The sequence below is a fragment of the Peromyscus californicus genome, unplaced genomic scaffold (assembly GCF_007827085.1).
Source record: "Peromyscus californicus insignis strain IS unplaced genomic scaffold, ASM782708v3 Scaffold_14__1_contigs__length_90479793_seg_2, whole genome shotgun sequence".
In the NCBI taxonomy this organism is placed as follows: domain Eukaryota; kingdom Metazoa; phylum Chordata; class Mammalia; order Rodentia; family Cricetidae; genus Peromyscus; species Peromyscus californicus.
The window spans coordinates 63,621,599-63,646,387 of NW_026294436.1; the positions used below are offsets into that span (position 1 = coordinate 63,621,599).

A 24,789-nucleotide genomic window follows, 5' to 3' on the forward strand; every position below is an offset into this window, starting at 1 on the left:
ATAATGAATAAGGAACAAAAAGCAGGGAGGCTCGTCCCATGATGTCCCACTTCTGTTTTATTCTGAACCAAAGGCTCCCCGTGTGGCCAAACCCAGCAGGGAAAACAGTTTCACTCTTCCTTCTTGATATTTTAGACCAGGGTCTCATGGGGCCTGAAGCTCAACATGTAGTGAGGTCGGCCTTGAACTTCAGATGTCCCTGCTTCCACCTCCTGATGGTGTGATCACAGGGGCGCTCTCACCACTTGGCTAAGGAAAACAACCTTTACACAGAAAGAAGCACAGGGTCTCAGATGGAGGAGAACTGGAGAACAGCCAAAGTACAGATGGTATCTGTTCCTTTCAGAGCCCCAGGTAGAGCTGCAGCCCAGCCTGCCCTATGCCAGGAACTGTGGGGGACAGGGTGAAGCTGACAGTGATGGAAGGCAGTGATGTGTCATTGGTCTTGACCGTGGTCAGCTCCAGCGTGCCTCTTGGGAGTAAGAGCTGGGCACGAGGGGAACACACCAAGAGGCATATGGATGAAGAGTACCAAGTACCCAACACAGGGACCCTGGGAACCACACAGATGCCAAATGGAAGGAAGAAGAGGTTACTAATGACTGAAGCAGGAAGACTTTAAAAGCTGCCAAGAAGCCTAGGCGAGCAATTCGGATTCCGATTAGCAAATAACGGAAACTGGCGATACTGTAGTTCTTGGAACTTTCAAATGGATCATTTGAGAAGGATAATGGCCACCACTACTGAACATCTTCCATCTCCCAAGCTACACACACATTATCTAATTGGAAGCAAAACAGCTTGGCCAAGTATTGATAAGTCTCCTATTACAAAGAGAGGGGGGACTGAGAGAGGAAACATTGCCGATGCCAGGTAGCTGGAAGGCGGCGGGACCCAGAGCCATCAGGCCCCAACAGCATTTACTCTTCCACTTCCTGTTAGCCACTGTGCCTCCAACTTCTACCCCGTCTAACTCCGCCCTCTTTTCTGTGTTACCTAGGGCTTCAAAAAGAGATAGTGAGGGTCTGGGGAGGTGACTCGGTGGGTGAAGGCACTTGCCAAGCAAGTCTGATCTCTCGAACCCATGCTAAGGTCAAAGGAGCCAATCAGCTCCTACAAAATGTCTTCTGACCCCTCTCCTACATGCATTTCATGGAATGCACATCCCCACACATCATGTACATGCAATAAAGTAATTCAAAAATAAGTAAAAGTAAATAATATGTTAATTCAATAAACATTACTAGAAGAGCAAGATATACATACACAAAAAATGAAATCTTGCATATGACATAAGTAAAAAGCCCCCAAATATAAACTGTAAATAGAAAACACAGGAAAAATACTTCATTCTCTTGTATCAGGCAAAGACTTCTTGCATAAAACACCAAAGCCTCCTCTACACAAGGAAAATGCTGACAGGGGAGACTGCATCCAAATCTAAATTTCTACTCCTTAAAGACTGTCAACAGGTTGAAAAGACAAGGCACAGGTGGAGGGGAACAAATTATGTGATGTGTGTTTAGTGAAAGATTGGTATACGGAATAAAAGACTCTCGCAGTTCATCAAGTGAACACCTGAGACTTTTCAAATGGTAAAAGATTTGAACAAACCTGTCTTCAAATGAGATAAGCCCGTGAAACACACTCATGGTATACAATATGATAGGTTTGAAAGAGCAATCATTATTAATTAAATACAAATTCAGACCACAGTGTAGTGTTGTCACACATCTGACAGGACAACTGAAAATAAAGACAAGGGGGAAAACCCTGGCAAATCAAGGGCCATCTTGGGGTTCTATTGCTGTGAAAAGACACCATGACCACGGCAACTCTCATAAAGGAAAAACATTTAATTGGGGCGGCTTATATGTGGGGGCCCACAGAGACCCCAGCTTGTGGCTTGTTTTCATCTTGACTCAGGGTCAGAGAGTCAAGCTTGTTTTCCCCTGCGAGGCTGCATAACAGGATGTTTTGGCCAAAAGCATGGTTAACAGGTGTCTTATACTTCAAGGCCTATTTACAGGATACTTTGCTGTAAGGCGTGGTCACCAGATGTCTTGAGTACTAAGGAGGTGTTTACACTTGATTGTACATTGTACCTTAAAGTGTGATGTCCTTGAAAGGGGGAGGTCTTTTTGGCCCCTTGCTTTGGGTATATAAAGGCTGTGAGTAATAAAACCTGTGTCTGTGGTATTGACCTAGAGACCTCCCAAAACTATCCTGTGTCTCTGTCTCTTTCATCTATGTCTGTATTTCATAGCTATCATTTTCCAATTCCACATTCCCTGCTCCAGAACCATTGAACAGGTCAAGTGGGACTTGACACTTACACTTTCAGAAGTTCAGTCCATTATCATCATTGTTTGGGTGGGAGTTCCACCTCAACCCCTGGCACCCTGGCATCCATACACCCAAAGAGTCTGGAATGTTCTGGTGGAAGATCTACCTCAACTCCCCTCACCCATCTCTTTTCCCAAACTCGCCCCTTCAAAGCCCACCAAACACAGCTCCCCCCCCCCAGAGGCTCAAGACCCCTCCCACAGGGTATTTTAGCTGCATCCCAGAAAAGACACATGGTTTTCCAGTCTCTTGTCTCAGTCTCCTCTCTGAGGGGCTGGAGAATCACCTGGGAACGCTTTACCCATTAAACCAGGGCTTTTTCTAATTTGGTCTGATTTAGATTGCTGCATCAGCAGAGAAGCCTACTAGGGTGCAAAAACTTATCAGTCATGGCAAGGAGCATGGCAGCATGCAGGCAGCCATGGTGCTGGCTACATCTTGATATTCGGGCAACAGGAAGTAGACTATCTCACTGGGAGTAGCTTGAGCATAGGAGACCTCAAAGCCTACTTCCAGAGTGACACTCTTCCTCCAACAAGGCCACACCTACTCCAACAAAGTCACACCTTCTAATAGTGCCACTCCCTTGGGGGCCATCTTCTTTCAAAGCACTGCAAGGACAAGAATGAGTCCCAACTGGAATTCTCAGTCACAGCTGGCGGGAATCCCAACAGCTACTGTCACTCAAGAAACAATCCAGCAAGATCAAGTTAAACACGTATTTGCCAGATGGCTCAGCAATCCCAATCCTAAATATTTATCTGCATGATATGAAAATTTACATTCATCCTTTGCAGTTTGGGTGGAAATGTAAGTTAGTATAACCACTACCGAAAGCATTTTGGAGTCTCTCAAGAACTCAAGTAGAATTACCTTATGACCTATGGATCCTACTCCTAGCTATACCTCCAAGGGAACGAGATTGGTACACAACAGTGAAATAATTCTGTCCTGTGTTTACTGCAGCACTATTCTCAGCAGCTGAGAGTGAAATCAACCAGTGTCTATCAGCTGATGAATGCCCAAAGAAAATGAGCTATATATATATATGCATACACAGATGTATACACATGGATATGCGTCTGCATATATGCCCAGAAATACTAGGTGGTCATAATTAAAAAAAAAAAAAAGAGTTCCTGTCTTTGTTGTGAACATGCATGGGACTGGAAAATCAGCACAGTAAGGAACATAGGCCAGTCGAGGGCCACATGAGCTCATTTACATGCAGAATCTAAAAATGTTGACTTCACAGACATTGGAAATAGCTGGGAATATAGCTCAGTGGTAGAGGACTTGCCTAGACAGGTGTTGATGAGGCCCAAGTTCAATTCCTAGTACTGGGGAAAAACGCTGAGAGCAGAATGATGGCAGCCAGGGACAATAGAGAAGGAACCATGAGGAGAGGCTGGCAAATGGGTACCAGACTACAGCTAGGTCAGGACTGGAAGATCTGGTAGGGTGACTGTAGGCAGGAAATGGCTTCTGTGTATCTCAAAAATAAAGAAGAAAGGATCTTAAGTGTTTTGTCATAAAATGACTGCCATTGTTACTTTCTGTCAACTAGACACACTGAGGAGAGGAAATCTCAAGTGAACTGCCTGTATCAGAATAGCCTGTGAATATGCATGTGTGTGGGGTATCTTCCTAATTGCTGATTGATGAAGGAAGGCCCAGCCTTCTCTGGGTACCACCCCCAGGCAGGTGGGCCTGGGCTATATAAGAAAAGTAGCTGAGCAAGCCATCAGGGGCAAGCCAGTAAGCAGTGTTCCTCCATAGCCTCTGCTTCGGTTCCTGTCTCTAGGTTCCTGCTTTGGGTTCCTGTCCTGACTTCCTTCAGTGATGGAGTAGGACCTGGGAGTTGTAAGATGAAATAAAACCCCTCTTCCCTGTGTGGGTTTTGACTAGTGTTTTATCACAACAACAGAAAGCAAACTGGAACACTGAGGAGATAAATACACTGCGCCCGACTACACAGAGCATACATGCATTAAAATGTCACAGGGTACCCAGCTGGAATCAAGCATGAATATGAGCAATCGAGCCAAATGAGGGAATTTTGAGGAGTGTATAGTGGAGGCATACCCTTAAAGGGTGGTGGTACTAACTTCATGCATTTGTCAGAACTGGACAGTAAAAGGGGGGACTTTACTAAACACTAACTACATTCAATTAAAAAAACACATGGGTGGTATATCTATTACAGATCTATAGAAACGGCACAATAGACTAGAAAAGGCCGTACATACTCTCGAGAGCCCCATTACCTCACCTACTGAATGGGACTAGAGTAGCCACAGCTTACATGAGCTGTGGAAATTAGACAAGACATGGCATATAAGGAACTCAGTCAACCACCTTGAAGAAGGTCATGGGTGCTATCAAAACTTCAGCAGCTGTTCTAATTCATCATGCTCTCTAGAGAGGATGTTCTTTACAATGTTTCTCACATACAGCTGTGGGCGGTGTACTGGGCTAACTAAGTATAATGACTGGTTCATAGAAAACATATTCTCTGTATCACACTAGCTGTGGTTGCTGAATGTTAGACTGGGGACTTCATGTTAAGGTACGGTCCAAGACAGCTCTTGTCCAGTGTGGTCCAGAGAAGCCAGAGGTTGGACATCCTTGGAGTAGACTCAAAGCCAGTAGATACTTGCAGAAACTGGGAAGGTTATAAGATGGTATTTGTGTCACCATGGATTAAATGCAAGGTGCATTCTGGGACCCAGCTAAACTGCAAGAAGACACCTATGGGTCTGCTTAGAGAAAGAAACATTGAAGCATCCAACACTGTGATGCAGGGGCAGCCTATTCTACAACAAATGCAAAGGTCACACTAATGACTTCCCAGGCAAGGTCCATGGTGTCATCCATGCTTAGATGTCACCCATGCTTAGATGTCACCCAGTGCTTCATGGCACCCCAGCAGACAGGAGTTAGGGTTACAAACTCAATAACCATTTTCCCTGCTTTAACATGAACACCAGCCATCCCCGCATCCATTCCTGAGAAGCCCATCCCTCTGCTTATTAAAAAAAAACAAGAGGCCAGCAAGATGGGTCAGTGGATAAAGGTGTGTGTTCCCAAGACCGAGGACCTGAGTTCGATCCCAGCCCACATGGTGGAAGAAAAAAAACTAACTTCCTCAAGTTATCCTCTGGCCCTCCACATGTGTGCCCCCTCAAATAAATGAAAATGTAATTTAAAATCAGAGAAGCAAGAGGTAGACGTTTCACTTCCTAAAGAACTCATCCAATGGAAACATGCACACACATGTACACACACACACACATACACACACACACACATACACACACACACACACACACACACATTCTTCTCTCTCTGCTACATCCCTCAAATCTTCCTGAAGATAACATACCTTGCCTATGATGAAAACTTTAGAAACAGGAAACACATTCTGCTTAGATTGTTAAAACTTGAAAAGTAAAACAATTCGGAACTGTTTGGCCTGACCATCTTGCCACGAGGCAGTTCTGCTCATAATTAACTTAGCAAAATAGGGGAAGGCAACAGGAAAAAAATACCTTGGTTTACTAATGACTTTTAAGTAATTGCTCACATGTCACGTGGACTTGGGTTACTAGAATAACATCCTTGGGCAGAAACGTCTGCTTCCCTTTGAATACAACTTCTTAAACCTAATACTGCTTTCTCTCCTGAACAAGCACGGCTTCATCCTGCTGCCCCTGCCCAGATGCCCAGATGCCCCAGTTAGGAGGCACAGCCAGCGCATTCAGGAAGTGAGGCTGGCCATCCTGCATGGCATCAGCACACCCTTGATGAGCGTGAACGTGCGCACGCACACATACACACACACACACACACACACACACACACACACACACACACACACACCACAGTTTCTCTAATAAACTTTTAGTTCAACAGAATAAGAGAGTGAAATGGTCGGAATGGGAGGCAGGTATTGTGGATTGGTTACCCAAAGCCATTCATGCTCCTCTTCTCCAAGAGTGAAAAGCTAAAATACAATGTTCCAGCCTCTTTTGCAGCTACAGGTGGCCATGGAACACAGCTTTTGACAATGAAGTATAAGTCCACATCCCTCTGAGAGGCCACCTTGCTTCTTGGCCTCTACAGTCCCTTCTTTTCCCTGTCTTGAGCTTGAACACAACGCGTAGGTGCTGGGGACAGCAGCCATCTTGGGAACAGGAGGACAAAAGCCACATGTGAGGAATTGCTACAGAAGAAGAAATGCCTTGGGAACTATCTTAGTTACTGCTCCATTGCTGTGCTGAAACACCATGGCCAAGGCAAGTTATAAAAGGAAGCATGTAGTTGGCAGTGTCAGAGGATTAGGTCATGAACATCCTGGTGAAGAGCATGGTGGTAAGCAGGTAGCAGGCACGGCACTGGAGCAGCAGATGAGAGCTCATATCTGATGTGTAAGATGCAGACAGAGAGCAAGCCAATGGGTCTAGTGTGTGCTTTTGAGACCTCTAAGTCCACCTAGTGCAACACAGCCCCTCCCACAGGGCCACACCTACTTCAACAAGACAACACCTCTTAATCCTTCCCAAACAGTTCCACTCAGCTGGCACCAAATATTCAAATATCTGAGCCTACTGGGGCCATTCTCATTAAAATTACCACAAGAACTCAGTCTGATGGTGCAGGCCTGTAATCACAGCTACTCAGAAAGCTGAGGCAGGAGGACCATGCTTTGGTAACTTTGTGAGATCCTGTGTCACAGTAAAAATGAAAATGAACAAATTAATAAACATTAAAAATGCAGCTGAGCATTTGTTTAGCATGTACAAGGCTCTGGGTTCAATGTCCCAAGACACAAAAAGAAAACAAACAAACAAACAGATTTATGGCTTGTGGAGTTACGGTAAGATCAATGAGTAACTCCTTGGATTACTTCTCCAGAATTACTTCTAACAGACCTCACCTATCAAAAACAGTTTTGTTTATCTGTATTTGTGGGTGAACCATTTCCTAACCATTATAGTTACAATACAGCAATTGTGAACACAAACTGATCTCAAATGAAACACTTCATTCATGCATTCATTCAAGGACTCTTTTCTTTTAGACATAGTTTTGAATTTTATTTATTTACTGTGTGTGGATGGGTATGCAAAGGGCAGAGGACAGTGTGTGTGCTTGTCCTCTCCTTTTAGCGCGTGGCTCTTGAGGACAAAACTCAGATTGTCAGGCTTGGCTGCAGTCATCTTTACCTACTGGGTCATTCGCTGGACCTATTCAGGAAGATTTCAAAGAGGAATTAAGCTTCCCATTGCCAACTAAGGGCTGTGGGGAAACCAGACTGGATCCACTCCAGAGCACAGTCTGCTAGAGGAGGGGGCGTCTGAGGGGGTTCCATATGACTCCGGCATGACAACACTAACGTGGACTGGATCTTGGTGCTATCTATGCAGGAGATCCAACTTTTCCTACTTAATTCCTTCTTCTTTCTTTTCTTTGAGACAGGGTCTCACTGTTTAGCTCTGGCTGACTTGGAACTCACTCTGTAGACCAGGCTGGCCTTGAACTCACAGAGGTCCACCCGACTCTGCCTTCCGAGTTCTGGATTAAAATCGTGTGCCACCTCTCCTAGTTCTTAAAGTTCCTTTTAATGCAAGCCCTCTTACATCTGCTGATTCCAGTACTCAAATGGGCTCATGGTCCTTTCTCAAGAAGGAAGAACAATCACCTCTCCAGCAGTGATGACAGAAACCCCAGGAGATGGCCCCAGGGCAGTGCAGGGATAACTTGGTTGAGCCAGCAGAGCTGGATGGGAGACCTGGTACTGTCGCTTTTTCCTTATAACATCTCACTCAGAGGCATAGCTCTGAACCTGTCTGAGTTTGGCTTCCCAATTTATTTAGAAGTATTGACATTAAATGAGATAATGATCACAAAATACATCTAACAATGTAAACACCCTACAGAAGTGAGATTCTATCAGATAACCTGATTGCGTGCAAACCAAAGTAAATAGGTTCAAAATGAGGACAATAGATGAGTAATTGGAGAGCAGTTTATTATCTTCATGGCATTTATTTTGGCTCTTCTTCCTTCCTCGGAGAGTAAGAGTTTTGAGATAAGTGAGCCCCATCTGATAAAGTTTGCAAAGGAGAGCCTTATGGAATGAATTTAAGAGAACTAAAGACAAAATACTCCTTGGTATGTTTACTGCTGAGCAATAACTGTTATCAATCATAACATAATTCAGCCTCTTACTGTATGCTCTCACAGCCCTCTGGCCTTTCATAGCCTTTTAATTACATGTTTAATGCCACATGTTTAACATCTGTATTCCCATGATACTTTAAGTCCCATAGGTCTTAAGTCTCACCTGGGCGGGGTCAAAGGTCCCAGGAAATAAAGACTGCAGCTTGCACTCTTTTCTACTTCCTAATGCTCTTCAGAGTGGTGGGACCAGCAGCAGAGGTCCCCAAAAGACCTTGCAGAAGCCACCCTGGAAGGTTGCAATCTGCCTTCATGCCACATACCTTGTCCTGGGTTTGGCATCGGATACAGTCGCACTCAAAGCAGTACTGGTCCCTCAGCTGCTTCTGGCGTTCCTCGCTGGTCATCAACATGTCCAGGTAGCAGATGGTGAGCTGTGGGGAGGACAGAGAGGGAAAGGCTCGCATGGCTGGTGTGCTCATTTTCTTCTACAGTTATTACCGCTGTTAATTCTCAGAGTAAGACATCAACAAGGAACAGGAGAGAAGGCATCACCAACAGCCTCTTCCCCAAGCGATTGTAACATGTTTTCTTCTTGTCTGGCTCAGCGTAAGCACACAGACATTACAGATCTAGTTTAAAGAACTCGGTTTATAACCTCGACACAGCTTCATATTTTATCTTTGATTTTTCCCCCTTCCATTAAATAGTAAAACATCAGGAGTTATTTCATGTGTGGGATCACTAAGGTTTGGCCATAAATTCGATGACCATTGGTAATCAGAGAAGCCAAATTCTCTCTGGCGAACCAATGAGCGGCAGATGACAGAGCCAGATTGGCTTTACATACTGGTTGGTGGTAGAGCTGTTTCCTGGAATTTAGGGCCATCTATATTTGACAGTTTTGAAATAAGGAGAGACTCTGTCACTTGTTGCTTAGTTTTTCCTTTTAAAAAACTGAACAGGTATTTCCACTTGACTGAATCCCCAACACACAGAACTCAAATTCACAACATCAGAACAGAACTCCTACTACACACACACACACACACACACACACACACACACACACACACACACACACACACACACACACACCAGCTCCCTGCACAGCCTCCCTACTTGGGAAAGGGCAGGCAGGCAGTAGCTCCTATTTCATGCTGTCCAGACTGAACCCTTGGAGTCTCCCTTGACTCAACCATCCAAACCCACTGGGAAGTTCTGTTAGATCTCCATCAAAAATACATCCAGAACCGACCACTTTCAAGCATTCCCAGTGTCACATCTGGACCTGGGCTGCCACCCTGTCACATGGCTCCCCCTTCTCTCCGAGAAGGAATCTCCCTGCATTCTACCATCTAGCCGGCACCGCAAGTGAAGTCAGACAGGCTTTCTTCGGTCTGAAATACTGCAGCAGCGCCCCCTTTTGTCTGAGGAGAGCCAAGACCTCACGGTGCAACCTAAACGTGGCCCCTGGACCCTGTGGGCTCTAGTCTATGCCGAAATGGGGAAGAAAACACAAAGTCCTCGTTTAGAAACTTGTTTACCACTTTGGTAAGATTGTGGGGTGTGTGTGTGTGTGTGTGTGTGATATTCTAATGATAAAAATTGTTGGTGGTGGTGTTTTACTGTCTCTAAATTTTCATTTTTCTAATTTTGTAAGAATATTAGTCTGTGATGACCCCAGTGAAATAAGAGTCGTTCATCACCGGGGATAGAGAAGCAACACCTTAACCCACACTGCTCCACGCCCTCCCTGAATGCATGGCTCCTCCTCCGATGCTGCCCTCCCCTTTCCCTGGGCTCCTGCTGCTCTAGCTAGTCTGGCCTTTTGGCTGTCCCTTCATATTCCCACTTCAGGCCTGAGTTCTCCCACATCCACCAAGGTGGCCTCCTGGTCCTCCTGGGTTTCAATCCAATCCCATTTTCTCAAGGATCCTAACCCGCAGCCTATTTAAAACAACAGCTCAGTTCCCACCACACCCAATGCTCCTCCCCTCCCCTCCCCTCCCCTCCCCTCCCCCCTTGTCTGGGTTGGTTTTCTTCTTGTAATGTATATCAGCTTGTACCGTACTGGATAAATGACTTATTTATCCGCTCTCAAATGCAGGAGGTAATTGTGAGGGTCTGGGTGGTGGGGGAAGAGGGAGACCCCGTAGGAGAGGAAGGCAGGATTATCTGCTGGAGGACTTGACAAACCTCCCTCAAGCAAACACTCCATGTGGTTTTCCTTCTACTGAAAACAAAGTATCACATGTCTACTGACATGATTTTACTTGTTTGAAGTCAAGGTAGGGTGCCGAAGACCTCTGACAGAAAACAACTCCAAGGCAGCCTCCTGAAAGCTCCATGAGGAGGAGGAAGCCTGGTCAGCCATATCTGTCAACTCCACGCTGTCACCAGGGTGACAGAAGGAAGGCACGGGCTGGGCTGACTCGCTGGCTCATTTTAGGGTCTTTGCATGTTAGAAAGCTACAGTGAGCTGCCTTCCACACAAGAAGGAGTGCCCGCCCCAAGGGGACAGACCTGCTCTTGCTGAACATCTGGGAGTGTGGCACTCCCGTAAGAGTGTGTAACACTGAAAACCAGAAAAGGACTGACGCAAACCTGAGGCTCCTTCATGTGGACAGTGGCGCCCTTCTGGGGTGGCAGTGGAGCCTAACACCAGAAGGAGCCACTACAGCCCCCACCGGTGGACTTACAGAGTATAAGCAGGGCAGAGCAGTGGTGGTAACTGAGCTCCCTCAAGCCAAGGCTATGGTCATTTTCCATTTCCTCCATCTTTCTCCTGCATTTTGACCTAAAGGCAGGGGTATCTCAGGGGTGACAGGGCTATGGTGTCAGGCAAGTTCCCATGATTCCCAGAGAACACCATGTTCCACAGTTCAAGCAACCCGTCTCTAAGTATATATCCTGGAACATCTTATTGGGAAGTTTGGGAACATATACTCATCGTGTATCCAGGCTCTCTGGTCCTGGCTTCTTATACAGGTGAGGGGGTACAGTAGCTGATGGCATGCTCTCTCCAGAATTCATTCTAGAACCCTGTTTCTCACTCCAGTCCAACCCTGAGTCAGTAGCCTGGCTATCAGGTCAGGCACATGGCGGAACTTCTTGGGTAATCACAAGCTACTGTGAAGTCACCAACTCCACAGTGTCTGACCACAAAACGGCACTATGAGGGCTAAAACTCATGAGTGGTCATGCTAGGCAGTGAGCGGATAATGGGAGACCAGTTGTTTCATTTAACCCCAATAAACAGATTCTCGAAGTCTTTCTGGGTAGCCTGCAAGTGCCTGAGCCCAACCTCAGCGATGGTTTTCTAACTGCCCACCCCCCATTGCCTTCTCTACCTTTCACCTTCTAAACTGCTAAGAGAGAGAGAGAGAGAGAGAGAGAGAGAGAGAGAGAGAGAGAGAGAGCTCCCTAACACATCTGATTGCGTCATTCCTTTACATGAAGACCTTAGACCGCCTCTCACTGCCTACAGAATGGAGCCACACAAGCTTTTTTTCCCCCTACACTAATTGTAGGTCTACTTCCTAGCCTCAGATGTCTTCTCCTGTGCCCCACAGCCTGCCTGTCTTGACCGAACAGCTCTGTCTCTGAAATGTAGGTCACCACTGCGAGTCTGCCCTGCTTCCTACATCGGTGCCGTTTCCTCACCCTCACCCTTCATGATTGGCTTAAAAGTGCCCCCTCCCTCCTAGACTCATTATCCGCTTTGTGCCTCTTGCCACCGACGTTTGCAAACTGTACTGTGTACCAAAGCTGAGGGGCTGCTCAGAGGCAAAAACATTCCAGAAGCACGCAGCCAGATTGAAACAGCAACTCGATCACTTTATCAGCCACAGATAAAAACCTTTATTAAGGGCTCGTAGATTCTCAAGTTTAAATGGAGTCACAGCTCACTCCATGTAGGGCTCATTTAGTGGGCACATACATACAAAACTTGGCCATTGATCAACTGAGGCTGTAATGGCGGAGAACAAAACCGCATTAAAATACTAATGCTCTGACCACTGCTCTGCCATTTAAGGGGAACTCTCATGGAAAAATGCATAAATCATTTCTAGCTTTAGAGTAATATCACAGAGGTTTCTGGAACTTGATGATGGTGCCTCTGCTCAAATCACAAGGCAGAGAAAACCTTTTTCTCTAAAACTATCTTTTCCCATCAACAGTGGAGTGCAGAATAAAACCAAATCTTGTCTTCATTTCTGCAATATATTGTCACAGTTACACATTTTTCCAATACTGGCTCTGAACTGAAAAAAAAAAAAAAGACCAAAAAAAAATTCACTTCTTTTTAAAGTCAACCCTCAAGGTCACTTCTGTCCCTTCTCTTTGTCATATAAATTCTACTAATTTTAAATTAATTAATCTATTAATTAATTAATATTTCTATTAATTTTGGCTTCTAAATATTGTATTCTTCACATCCTCTATTCCGAGTCACCACTGGGCCTCCTCCTGACTTCAGACAGTCATTGTCAGCTCTTACCTGGAGGAATGGCCTGACCCTCATTCTCTCAATCTTGTCTACACATAAAATCCTGTCACACCATCCTTCTCCTAAATGTCAAGGATGGCCCACTGCCTGGCCCTCTCCCCTCTGGAGATATTTACTAATAGCCTCCCACTAGCAGACACTGTTAGGAAATCCTCAGGTGAACAGCATTCTGTATAAAAGCCCAAGACATTGGTCTAGCCCCTACATAGTCTCCATTCCTGGTTGCAACGGACTCTTCAGTCTATTGCTATGAATCACTCTTGCTTACCAAACTCTCCACTCAGCCCCTGGGTTCTGTCTCCTTGCCTAGAATACGAGTTCCTGCTTCACCTGACGTTATCTTTATAGATCTTTTTGGATCTACCGGCCACTTCTCTAGACACCTTAGTTAACTGTCCCCCAAGCCTGGCACCTTAATCTGCCCCGGTGCTCTGCTCTGAGTGTCCACAAAGCCCTGTGCATGTTTATGTCACCAAACTTCTCATCCTGTTACTGCCTTCTGTTCTGTGTCCCCTTCCTCCTCGTGACAAGGCCATTCTGGTAGAGGTATTCCTCAGAGCTTCCAGAACGGCCACCCAGCTCCCATCACCCAGCAAGCCCTCTGTAAATTTGTTACATGCTTTAGCAAACACAGATTACTGAACGAAGAACCAGACCTCCCTAATCTCTAAACACTTAAGACAAAAATATTAGGGATAGAGATACGCTCAATTCATGCAAATCACAACCCTCCCAGGTGATGAGGTCCCAGAAGACTCGGAACCGATGCGTTCGTTACAACAGCTCCAAGTTCTTTTAACCAGGACTTCACGTGAGGGTACCCAGGCTGTCTGGCTGATCCGTGTTCTGTAAGACTATCAGATTACCGAGGGCTCCACAGCCTAAGCAATTCTGAAGGGCCAGCTCACACGTCATGACAGGTGAGCAGGGGGATGTGGGGCCGATCACGAACACATCTCTGTAGGAAGTAGCTGGGTGAGAACCTTAAACTGCCAGAACCAAAAGAAAAGTCTCAACGACTCCCATGACCTCCAAATTCCTTCCACTGCAGAAGGATGGAAATGGTGCTAGTTTGAAGGGCGAGGGTCCAAAGGTGACCCACAGGGTGGTTTGATGCGGAGAGAAACCCAAGGCAGGTTATTTCTAAGGTAAAGTCTGTTACTGTGAAAGTTTCTACCATTTTCCAGCTCTCCTTGTGGGTGGACTGAAATGCTCCCACCCTGAGGTTTCTTCCTGGAGCCGTGTGACATACCTAAAGACATCTGGCAGCTAAAAAGTGGCTCCACAGCACCACGCACCCTCTGTTTTACCTTCAGGAAGTCTCGTTCAATAAACAGAAACACAGCTATGAGGTAGCTTAATGACAGAGTGCTCCCCAGCAAGCGCAAGGCCCCGAGTTTGATCCCTGGCACTATAGAAACAGAAAACTCTCTCTCTCTCTCTCTCTCTCTCTCTCTCTCTCTCTCTCTCTCTCTCTCTCTCTCACACACACACACACACACACACACACACTTAAGAATCTTCTAGCCAGGCGGTGGTGGCACATACCTTTAATCCCAGCACTCAGGAGGCAGAGGCAGGAAGATCTCTGTGAGTTCGAGGCCACCCTGAGCTACAGAGTGAGTTCCAGGAAAGGCGCAAAGCTACACAGAGAAACCCTGTCTCAAACAAAACAAAACAAAATCTTCTATTTCAGGCACTTTTTAGTCTCTCTTCCTTGGGCTTATATCCTGATACTCATATCCCACCTGGTCCACATCAAAACTGAGGAGTCTAGTGAGCAGCAAAGCCAAACTGCAAACTTGATACCAAAGAACCACCGACGTTGGATTACTCTTGTTATCAACTTAGCTAAAGCTCACATCTGACAACAAGTAGGATTAGCCCTCTTAGCCATAGCCTCAAAATGTCTTCTGTACCCCCAACCCCCACGTGCCTCTGGTCCATGGGGTCAGTTTTAAAGGTTCAGGATACATTTTGATTGGTCATAGCCACACAGCATTAACTGGGCAGGGCCTAGAGACAGTCTTCTTGATGATCCACAGTCCCACAGAATGATGAGGTAGTCCACCCGACGCCCTGGAGAGAAATGCTGCTGGTCTCAGTCAGCTCAACCAATAGAATCAATTCAAGGGTGTCAGATACTTCCCAGGTGTGAAGCAAGCCCTGGGAGACAGCGAAGAGGCCAGACACAATCGCTGTCCCCACAGCCTCAGCAGCTATCCCCGGGCACACTGGTCCCAGGCTGGAAATTCAGCAAAAGGTACCGTGTAAGAGGCAGCGTACTTGGTTGGAAATACGTTTGGAGGGAGTCTTGTCAGGATCAAATCTGTCTGTATAAAATATGGTACCTCTAAGTTAGGGCTTTATTTGGAGGAGGGATGCATAAATGCCATAAAAGCTTATGGCCCTCCATTTTCCTTGCAGTAAAGATCCACTTTAGCAAATTGGAAGGCAGGAGGAAATGGAGTTCTGGAAAACATGACTAATACCAGAGCTCAGCATGGGTGGTGGCCGTAAGAACTCCACACAGACTCACTCCGTGTGGCCCAGCAGCCTGTTTGTAGTTGCCTGTGAGATCTCAGGCTTCTGGAAAGGTCCCTCACCTAAGAAGCTGGCTTGCCCATCTCCACAAAGCCACATTAGTAAGGCCTGTTTGACCCTGTATCTTTGTTGAAACAATCACCCAGAAATGCTAAGGGGTTTACAAAACCCCAATGGCAAAGGCCTGAAAGAATAAATCATGTCTATTTTCTTAATACAGAATTTCAAGTATCTTCAAAATGTGCTTAGTGGCTTTGTGGGTAAGCCCTGGGGATACTACTGACAAGTTGGGTTGCTTCTCTACTCATGGAAGAATGGTTGTTCGTTGTCAATGAGATTTAATGACTTCCATGCATGTGCATAAACACACAGGCTCTGTCACAAAAGAACATCTCTCAAATACATGTCAGAGGATTATCATGCAGAAAACCCAGCGACCAAGACCAAAGCCTATGCATAGATTCATCCACAGCTTTGTGTGTGACTGTTCCAAGCGTCTTCTTGGTGGCAGGACAGCAAGGAGCTCGTTGTAGCTGGTTGTAGGAAGGGGCCATACTGAGCAGGGTGCTGATGAGCAGGGAGGGCAGTCAGTGGCAGGCGTGGGTTTCCTTACCTCCTCTCCTGCCTCGATTTCCCGCACTGCACGCAGTAAGAGGTGGGGCCCGTTGAACACAATTGAGCAGTTGGGGTCACAGCTGTGATTCAGCAAAGACATACTAAAGGAAAGAGAAAAGGGGAGGGGATCATCAATGCTCAGAGTTCAGCAGCTACATAAAATGGGAACAACACTCAAACATCACTTTAGCGGGGGCATCTAAGATGGGTTTGATGGAGAGGAAACGGGATTGGGCTCTGGGAGCATTCATAGGCATGCCCCATATCCTGCTTCATACGAAGTCAAATGCTTCTCGTAATAGAGGCTAATTAGGGAAGCTTGATAATAGAATCATGTTTGGGTCCTTTTGGGGGATGGGTCACATTAGATATCACATGATAAGGGAACCCAAATGAAGGTGGTACTGACAAAGTAACCTGTAAAGAGATCCTATCCGAGCTAATAGCAATCACAAGAGTCACCCGAGGTGCCACTGACCCACAGAGGGTCTCACTGCTGAGCTCTGGTAGGGGAGGGCTGTGCCTCTGCTAGATGCTCATGCTGAAGAGTAATCAGGGCTACATGCTGTCAGTAGGTCCTGATGCATTCTGGGAAGGAGCCTCATCACTTTATTTTCCTGGAGGTTTCACATGGGAAATGCAATGACTTTACGCTATGAACTGACAGTGATTAGGACGAACATGTACTTCCAACATGTGTTGGAAGTACTTGCTCAGTGCTGGAGCAGGGTGACCAAATTCAGCTACCACAACAACCTTGTGAGGATCATTTACAGGTGAAGAGACCAAGGCCTAAGAATGAAAGGGCTTATCCAAGGATGTGCAATTGAACTGTGACTGAACTGGAACCAGGCGTCCTGAACTCAGAGCCCATGCTCTGAAGCCCCCTACATTGTTGATTTTGATACCTGTGCTATGAACAGACCTGACCTGCAACCAATGACATGTGTGGGCATGAGTGAGGAGGCTGAGTCTCAGATGCATTGCTTAGAGGGAACACTATGCTTGAACCCTTGAAGCATAAAGAGAGAATGAACGTCAGGGTGGTTCTAGTCCTGGGCTACACGCCATCTAGGAGTTCAGGGACAAAGGCTGCCATAGTGAGGGCTAAGGAACACTACAGCAGGCTACCCCTGAAGGCTCCTGAACCTCCTCTAGCGGTGGGTGGAAAGCACACTACCGCCAAAGTCAAAGTTGGCAGGCCTATTGGTACCATGCTGCCAGTCTGGTGGGATAACGGTGTGCTTCAATACAGGAGGCTAAGGAAAAGTTCAGGGGAGATTTGTAAGGATAACTCAATTCCAGGGCCTGTAAGCATCAGCCTGTCCCAAAGTCTGCCTGAGAACAAGTGGTTAAACATGAAGTCTACCGCGTCTTAATAGCATACTATATAACATGGGTTATAAGACTTAACATTTTTACAGCCTCTTGTAATTCACTACTAAGTTTTGAGTTTGGCAATGGAGCTAGCTGCTACAAAACCCTTTCTAATGACCTCCAAAAGGCTGGAGAGCTGGACGGGAGTTAGTTGGTTTGGGATGTCTGCCATACCTGGGGTACAGGCCAACGCCAACCTCCTGCATCTCCGCATTGCAGATGGTGAATGAGTTGCAGATCACCTGTGGAAACAAGAGGGGCCCTTGTTAGACGTCCACTTGAGGAATCTCACAGGCACTCACCAAGGCTTGCGTTTTTTTTTTTTAGGGACTGCTTGGAAGGGTCTCCCCAAGCACGGATGCTGTGCAACTTTAAAAGAACTTTTCAGATACACACGCCCCAACCCAGGAGAAACTCACAGCTTCAGGGAGCATGGAAACCATTAACTGCAGTCTAACCCCCGCCCCCCCCACACACACCCATGTTCTTCCATTCCATGAAATGTTCGAAATTCAAAATACAAGTAAGCTACTCATTAAAAGACTAGGCTCCTGTGGCACTGATGTTTTTCAGACTGCCTGCCTGGTCCAAGGCCCCTTTATCTGAGGAATACAGAACATGTTTGTTTTTATTCCTGCAGAGTGAAGTGCACCCTGAGGGCATTTGTGATCCAAGCTGCCCACAGACCACAAAGAGGACAAGAAGTTGCTCCATGTGGCCACAGCATGTACTGGACACATAGAGCCCCTCGCCGGGCCTGTGGCGTGTACCTGTGCCCTTTGGAAAGATAAGGAAAGGAAGAAAGAAAAACACCACACACAAGGAGCTTTAAACACTTGTTTGTGCAGGAGGTAATGCAATGTGTCAGGGGCCACGAAGAATGTGTGAGGAACTCTGGGCTTGAATCACTAGTCTGAGACCCTGACACAAGACAATACCCACACAGACATTAGGAAGGAAAATCAAGGTCCCTGCTCTCACAGAACTTAAACTCCACACAAAAAGAAGAAAGCCCTAAGATGGAGATGTCATCACTTGTGGGGAAGGTGACAAGGAGAGAACGTAAAGTGAATGGATGTGAAGAATTCCTGGAGAGAAGCAGAGTCTGCAAAGGCAGATTGACTGACTACTAGAACTTCAGTGATGTGAGGAGGTTGGAATGCTGCAGGTCCAGAGCCCAAGTACAATTTCCGCTCAGGCGATGCCTAGCCTCCTAAAGAGGCATTCCTGGCCCACCCTGCTGTCACACCTAACATGCTAATAAACAGATAAAACCTCTGGAATAGATTAACCTAGCAAAACCCCGTTCTCCACCAATCAAAGGGCTAAGAACGCTACCAGATAGCATCCATCCGAGGCCTATACCTGCGATTTCTCCACCATGGCAGTAACCTTCTCTCTAGTGTTCCCACCAATCTATTTTTTTTTTAATTTCTTGATTTATTACTTTGTTCTGTTACTATAAAAGCCGCACGAAACTGTTTCAACATTGGGACATGGAATTTGGGGTGACTTAAATCTGTGTTTCCATGCCGTGGCTGCTCATATTTGACTCTAGAATAAACAATCTCAGATTCCCTTTGAGGTGAGAGCTCTGTTTTTGTGACATGGACATGAGAGAAAGCGGTGAAGAAGCAGAATAAGGTGGCGTGGAAACAGGGAGCGGCAGGGACCATGGGAACGAGCCTGGGCTTCACTGGCGACCAAAGTGTTGTAGGTGCCCATCTGAGTTCAGAGGGTGCTGGTTCCAGGCTCTAGTGTTCCAGAACAAAGGGCTGCTCCAGGGACTCATGGTTAGAAAGAAAAGTAGGGACAGTTTATTAAGGAAGGGAATGCTCTCTTGAGTACAGGAGTGAGCTGGTGAGATGAGAAGAAAGCGCAAGGCTATGGGGCATGAAGCAAATGACCCTTCACAGGGTATTTACATCACCTCCATTTATACAGCAGGATTTTCTTGAGCATGCTCTGTTCCTTATATGAAGCCCAGGAGAGGAGGGGGGGGGTGAGAATTACACTTTGGGCTGGAGAGATGGCTCAGAGGTTAAGAGCATTGACTGCTCTTCCAGAGGTCCTGAGTTCAATTCCCAGCAACCACATGGTGGCTCACAACCATCTGTAATGGAATCTGGTGCCCTCTTCTGACCTGTAGTCATACATGCTGTATACATAATAAATAAATAAATCTTTAAAAAAAAAAGAATGCTGATGGAGCCCAAGAAAGCAGTTAAAATGGGAGAGGGCAGAAGAGAGGTAGCTAGATCACACAGGACTTTACAGCTATGCTGGGAATTTTATTTTCTGCGAGGCTCCAAGCCAAGGAGTAAATGGGTCTGATTTCTGTTCGCAAAGGATCGCTCTGACAGCTGTGCACAGAACAGCTGTACAAAGGTAAGCATGCATGTGTAGCACACGGGGCAGAGGCGCTGCCCTACCCCAGGCAATGCCTTGGCCACTGGTAACAGAGGTGGGAGGAGTTGGCCACACTGCCACAGGCTTCACTGGAACGCTGCTGATGGGGAATGGAGTCACAGAGAAACCTGGGGTTTGGCCTGTGAGGGGCTGATCATGGCTGTCACCTACTAAGAGGAGGAAGCATGCAAAAAGAACAAGTCTGGTCCTAAGGTGGGGAGGGGGCACACTTTGTTTTGTTATGGTGAGTGTCAAATGGCCCAGGACCACCTCCAAGCCCAGACTAGGAATGAACAAATGGAGTCTGGGGAACAGACAGGGGCAGCGATATAAATTTAGGATGACATATAGAAAGCCCATCGAAAAGAAAGGAGACACAAGCATGGTTGAGATAGACCATGACTACAAATGAATGCCGGCTGTTAGAGGTTCTGTACAGAAAAGGCTGAGACAGCAGACTTCCATGTCAGATTCACAGGAAGGAACAGAGAGTATGAAAAGGTACTCAGTCCTCCGAGGCGCCTCCACGGCCGCAAACAGACATGAAAGCTAAGTAATGCGTCATTATCTGGCTTCCTCCCACCTCCCCTAAAAGTCTGATAAAACCACAGCTCCAAATCAGGAAGTAAACTGGTGCACAGACACATTTTAAACAAATTCTGGGTAAATTGCTTTACAGGCATCTGTTTTGTATTAAGCCGCAAGCGTGTGCGGCCTGTATATGCCCATATACACAGTGGATGATAAAAATACAAGGCTAAGGGTTCTGTGGTTGTTTCTTGAAATTTTAAACATTCTTAAATGGCTACGAATTTGAGCGACGCGATTACAGATTTTTAATTTTAAAACGTAACTTATAGTATATTCAGAACAGCAGGGAAAGCAATCCACCAACAAAAGGTCAGACCAAGTAAATCAAATTTGCTAACATTAGAATGAAATAAACGTTTTTTAAAAAAAATATGAAGCAAATTAACGGTTCTTCCCAAGTATTTTTGCTCCAATGGACTCTCTAAGGATGAAAGTCACGAACCGCGCCCTCCCCCAAACAAAACAAAACAAACAAACAAGCAAAAAATATTAGTTTGGTGTTTTTCCTCAGAGACGTGTTTCCTCACTTCTGGACTCTGGTGACGGTCTCCATTCCTTTAGAAGCATTTACCACACTGGAGCATTGCCCACTGGTACCCTGCCCTACACTGCCCACTGGTACCTTGCCCTAATTGCTTACTGGTACCCTGTTCTACATTGCCCACTGGTACCCTGCCCTACGTTGCCCACTGGTACCCTGCCCTACACTGCCCCTGGTACCCTGCCTTACACTGCCCACTGGTACCCTGCCCTACAATGCCCACTGGTACCCTGCCCTATGTTGCCCAGTGATACCCTGCCCTACATTGCCCAGTGGTACCCTGTCCTATGTTGCCCATTGGTACCCTGCCCTAAGTTGCTCAGATTGCTTAAAACACTGGGTTTTTCAGATGGTGCCTTGCCCCAAAAGACTCCATTTTACAAGCAGCTTTCAAGTCCATCTTGGGGATGGAGAATGACTCTGTCCCTGGGTGGACACATGAATGGCACTAAACATGACAAGTACTGATAAATGACTTATTCTTGAGAGTACAAGGGGTATGACCCTATACATTTATTGAAGTAAATTGGGAGTATAGGAGTACCTGGGGATATTAAATTCATACCACAAAAATCAGGCCCAAGAACTTATCGAACACATCAGACCAAGGAAAGGATACAACTTCCCCACTTGGATCACATAGAGAGTTGGGCACTGAGAGGATGATGGCCCCAACAATCTATAACCTGACATCCAGCGCATGCGTCAAGGGATGGGCAGGCAAGAGAACTCCTGCCTGTCCCAGAGGCTTCAGCTTAGCTCCAGTTCCTACTGCTGACATGGCCTGTTCAAACTGCCATCCACCTGTCCACCTGTGCACCGCCTGGAACTGCTGTCCATCCATCTCCGTGGACCCAGATCTGCCCTGCACTTCACCCGGTCCCTGAAGCTCAATTCTGACATTGCATCTTGACTCTACAGCCAGCAACCTGCATCCTCAGATTCTTCTGGACCTGGGCTTTGTGCATTACCTCACCTCCACTGAGTCCACTTTACATTTCTATCAGATTCCAGCTCTGCTCTCTCAGGGCTCTTAAGTCATCCAATAACCTACATACACAATTATTTACATCCATAGACACTATGTACGCGTTTACTATGTGATGTGTAATGTGTAATCTGAAAGTTAATATTAGTCATTGAGGCTATCAAGGAAAGCAATATTATTTGGCAAATTGCTGTCAATGATACCACTATGACTTGTCAATTTATTGTTATCTAATAAATTCTGACATCATGGAGAAACACAATTATGTTTGTCTATGTTTCCAATATAGGGAACTCACGACACCCATTTACTTGGTGGTATGTAGAACCAGGCATGGGGAGTGGTAGTGTTTCATTCATTGTATTCTCATGCCTAGCACAGCATGATGCCTGCCACATAGAAGCCACTACTAGACGTATTCAGACAGATTGCTTCATAGATGTGGTCCCCAGCATTCCCAGGGGGTCACTAGAACAGGGTCAGGGAAAACTCAAAAAAAAAAATCATAGGTACTCTCCAGATGTGGAGTCTGCTCCATGGACAAGAGCAGGTGGGGGTTACTCTTCCGTCTTCCCAAGCTCCGTGTGTCCCTGCTGACAGCTCTTCCTCATCTCCAGTCTAACTCAGCTTTTGCTTGATTCTCTTTTCTTCTAGCCCAGGGGATAAGGATACAACCATATTCAAGAGATGAGAACAAAGGCTTGTCTGATACTCCACTTAACAGCAAGGAAACAGTGGGAGAGGGTTGACCAGGGTATGGCCAGGAGGGAGAGGGCTGACCAGGGTACAGTCAGGTGGGAGAGTGCTGACCAGGGTACAGCCCAATGGGAGAGTGCTGACCATGGTACAGCCTGGTGGGAGAGGGCTGACCAGGGTACGGCCCAATGGGAGAGTGCTGACCATGGTACAGCCTGGTGGGAGAGGGCTGACCAGGGTATGGCCAGGAGGGAGAGGGGTGACCAGGGTACGGCCCAGTGGGAGAGGGCTGACCAGGGTACAGCCAGGAGGGAGAGGGGTGACCAGGGTACGGCCCAGTGGGAGAGGGCTGACCAGGGTACAGCCAGGTGGGAGAGTGTGTGAGGTCCGACTTCCACTCCCAGTACTAAAAAGGAGAGGGGTAATGTTCTAGGCACAAAACAAACACCTGCTGAATGAGTGGACAAGTGGGTTGCTTTCCTCTTTGCAAGCCTCTCTTATACCTTCTCCTTTCACTCTTTTTCCTCCCTGCCTTTCTTCCTATTTTTCATGGTTATCAATCTGGCACACTCAACTGCTAGATACTACAACATAAGTAGGCACACGCTACAACATAAATAGGGTGTTTTCAAATGTTGCTTAACAAATTCCAGCCTTCTGGAAGGAATTCGGTTCCTTCTCGGTGTTATTTTGATAGCTATGTACTAGTCTTATTGGGAATAAAAAAAAAATGCAGTCATTTGTCAGCTCCCACTTTTATTAAAAATGCTGGGTCCTGGGCCAGTGAGATAGTTCAGAGGTTAAAGTTCTAACTCAAGCCTGACAGCCTGAGTCTGAAGAGGAGAGCAATTCCTGAAAGCTACATGGAGTGGAAAGACAGAGCCAACCCCCCAAAGTTGTTCCTCTGACCCTGAAAATGCGTCACAGAACACACATGTGGCAGTAGCTACCCACATCCATCCATCATACACATCCACACAAGATGATGATGAGGATGAGGATGATGATAATGAGGGTGAGGATGATGATAGAATGCTGAGTCCAATTAGCGTCACATCTATTAAGAAGAACAGAACCAGAAATACTTTTGCAGGGGTCACAACAGCCACCATGGCTAGATGCCCCTCTCAGGTTCCACTTCCTGTTGAAAGAATAGGTGGATAATACAGATACCCACATGTGCTTGGCCCATAACTTGAAAGTAACTGCTCTTTCTATTAAGGAATGAAAGAATGAAAAATCATGTCCAAGAATAAATTTTACACACTTTAAAAGCATTAGCTATGCATAAACAGTTTTCTTAAAAAAAGTCTTGCATGGTAAAATATTAATGAATGATTATTTCATGCAAGAGGCACATTTAGAAATGCGTATCAATAGGATTATTTCAATAAAAAAATGAGAGACACTAAGCTAAAGAATTCCTTTTAATAACCAAGTATGGGCATTGCTTCAAAAATATTTTCTATGGCATGAAACTAGAAAATATATTTTATTATTATTGAATATGAAATTACGCTTGAGTTTCATATTTTTCCTTTAAAATAACCAAGAGTCTATATCATGTCACCCTTTGTTAGATGCCAAAAATCTAGTGAGCAGGCACAAGTTGGTCACAGAACTATATTTTATAAAAACCTTCAGAGTGAAATTTGAAAATACACTACAACCAAGTTTTTGTGTCATCTGGTGTATGTTCTAGGCTTGTAACCTCACATTCATGTTCTGAGGTGAAACATTCTCCCGTAGGATAGACACAGACATCAACTGATGCTAGAATACAACCTGGACACCACAGAGACATTAACTTATTTTAGATATTATGTGTTCAAATTCCACATCCATCCTCAAATTTTTAGAACTCTCTATGTTATCTACTGTGGCAGCAAATGCAGTGTAGAATTGCAGACAGAAGGCAGAGTCATCACTGTACCATCACCTTGGAACAGTAAGGCTGAGCATCTATCTATAAGACAATGGACAACT

The 24,789-nt window shown here is 46.0% G+C and overlaps 1 protein-coding gene across 2 annotated transcripts in view; it reads right to left on the reverse strand.

The window, feature by feature from the left end:
* The window catches only part of Smyd3 (SET and MYND domain containing 3), a 582,966-nt gene that overhangs the window by 119,655 nt on the left and 438,522 nt on the right, over nucleotides 1-24,789 (reverse strand). For both annotated transcript variants that reach the window (XM_052737779.1, XM_052737781.1), the window contains 3 exons: nucleotides 17,753-17,820; nucleotides 16,200-16,302; nucleotides 8,853-8,963 (listed from right to left, as the gene is read on the reverse strand). In XM_052737779.1, the coding sequence (XP_052593739.1) occupies nucleotides 8,853-8,963; nucleotides 16,200-16,302; nucleotides 17,753-17,820 (282 nt within the window). The remainder of the gene's footprint in view (nucleotides 1-8,852; nucleotides 8,964-16,199; nucleotides 16,303-17,752; nucleotides 17,821-24,789) is intronic.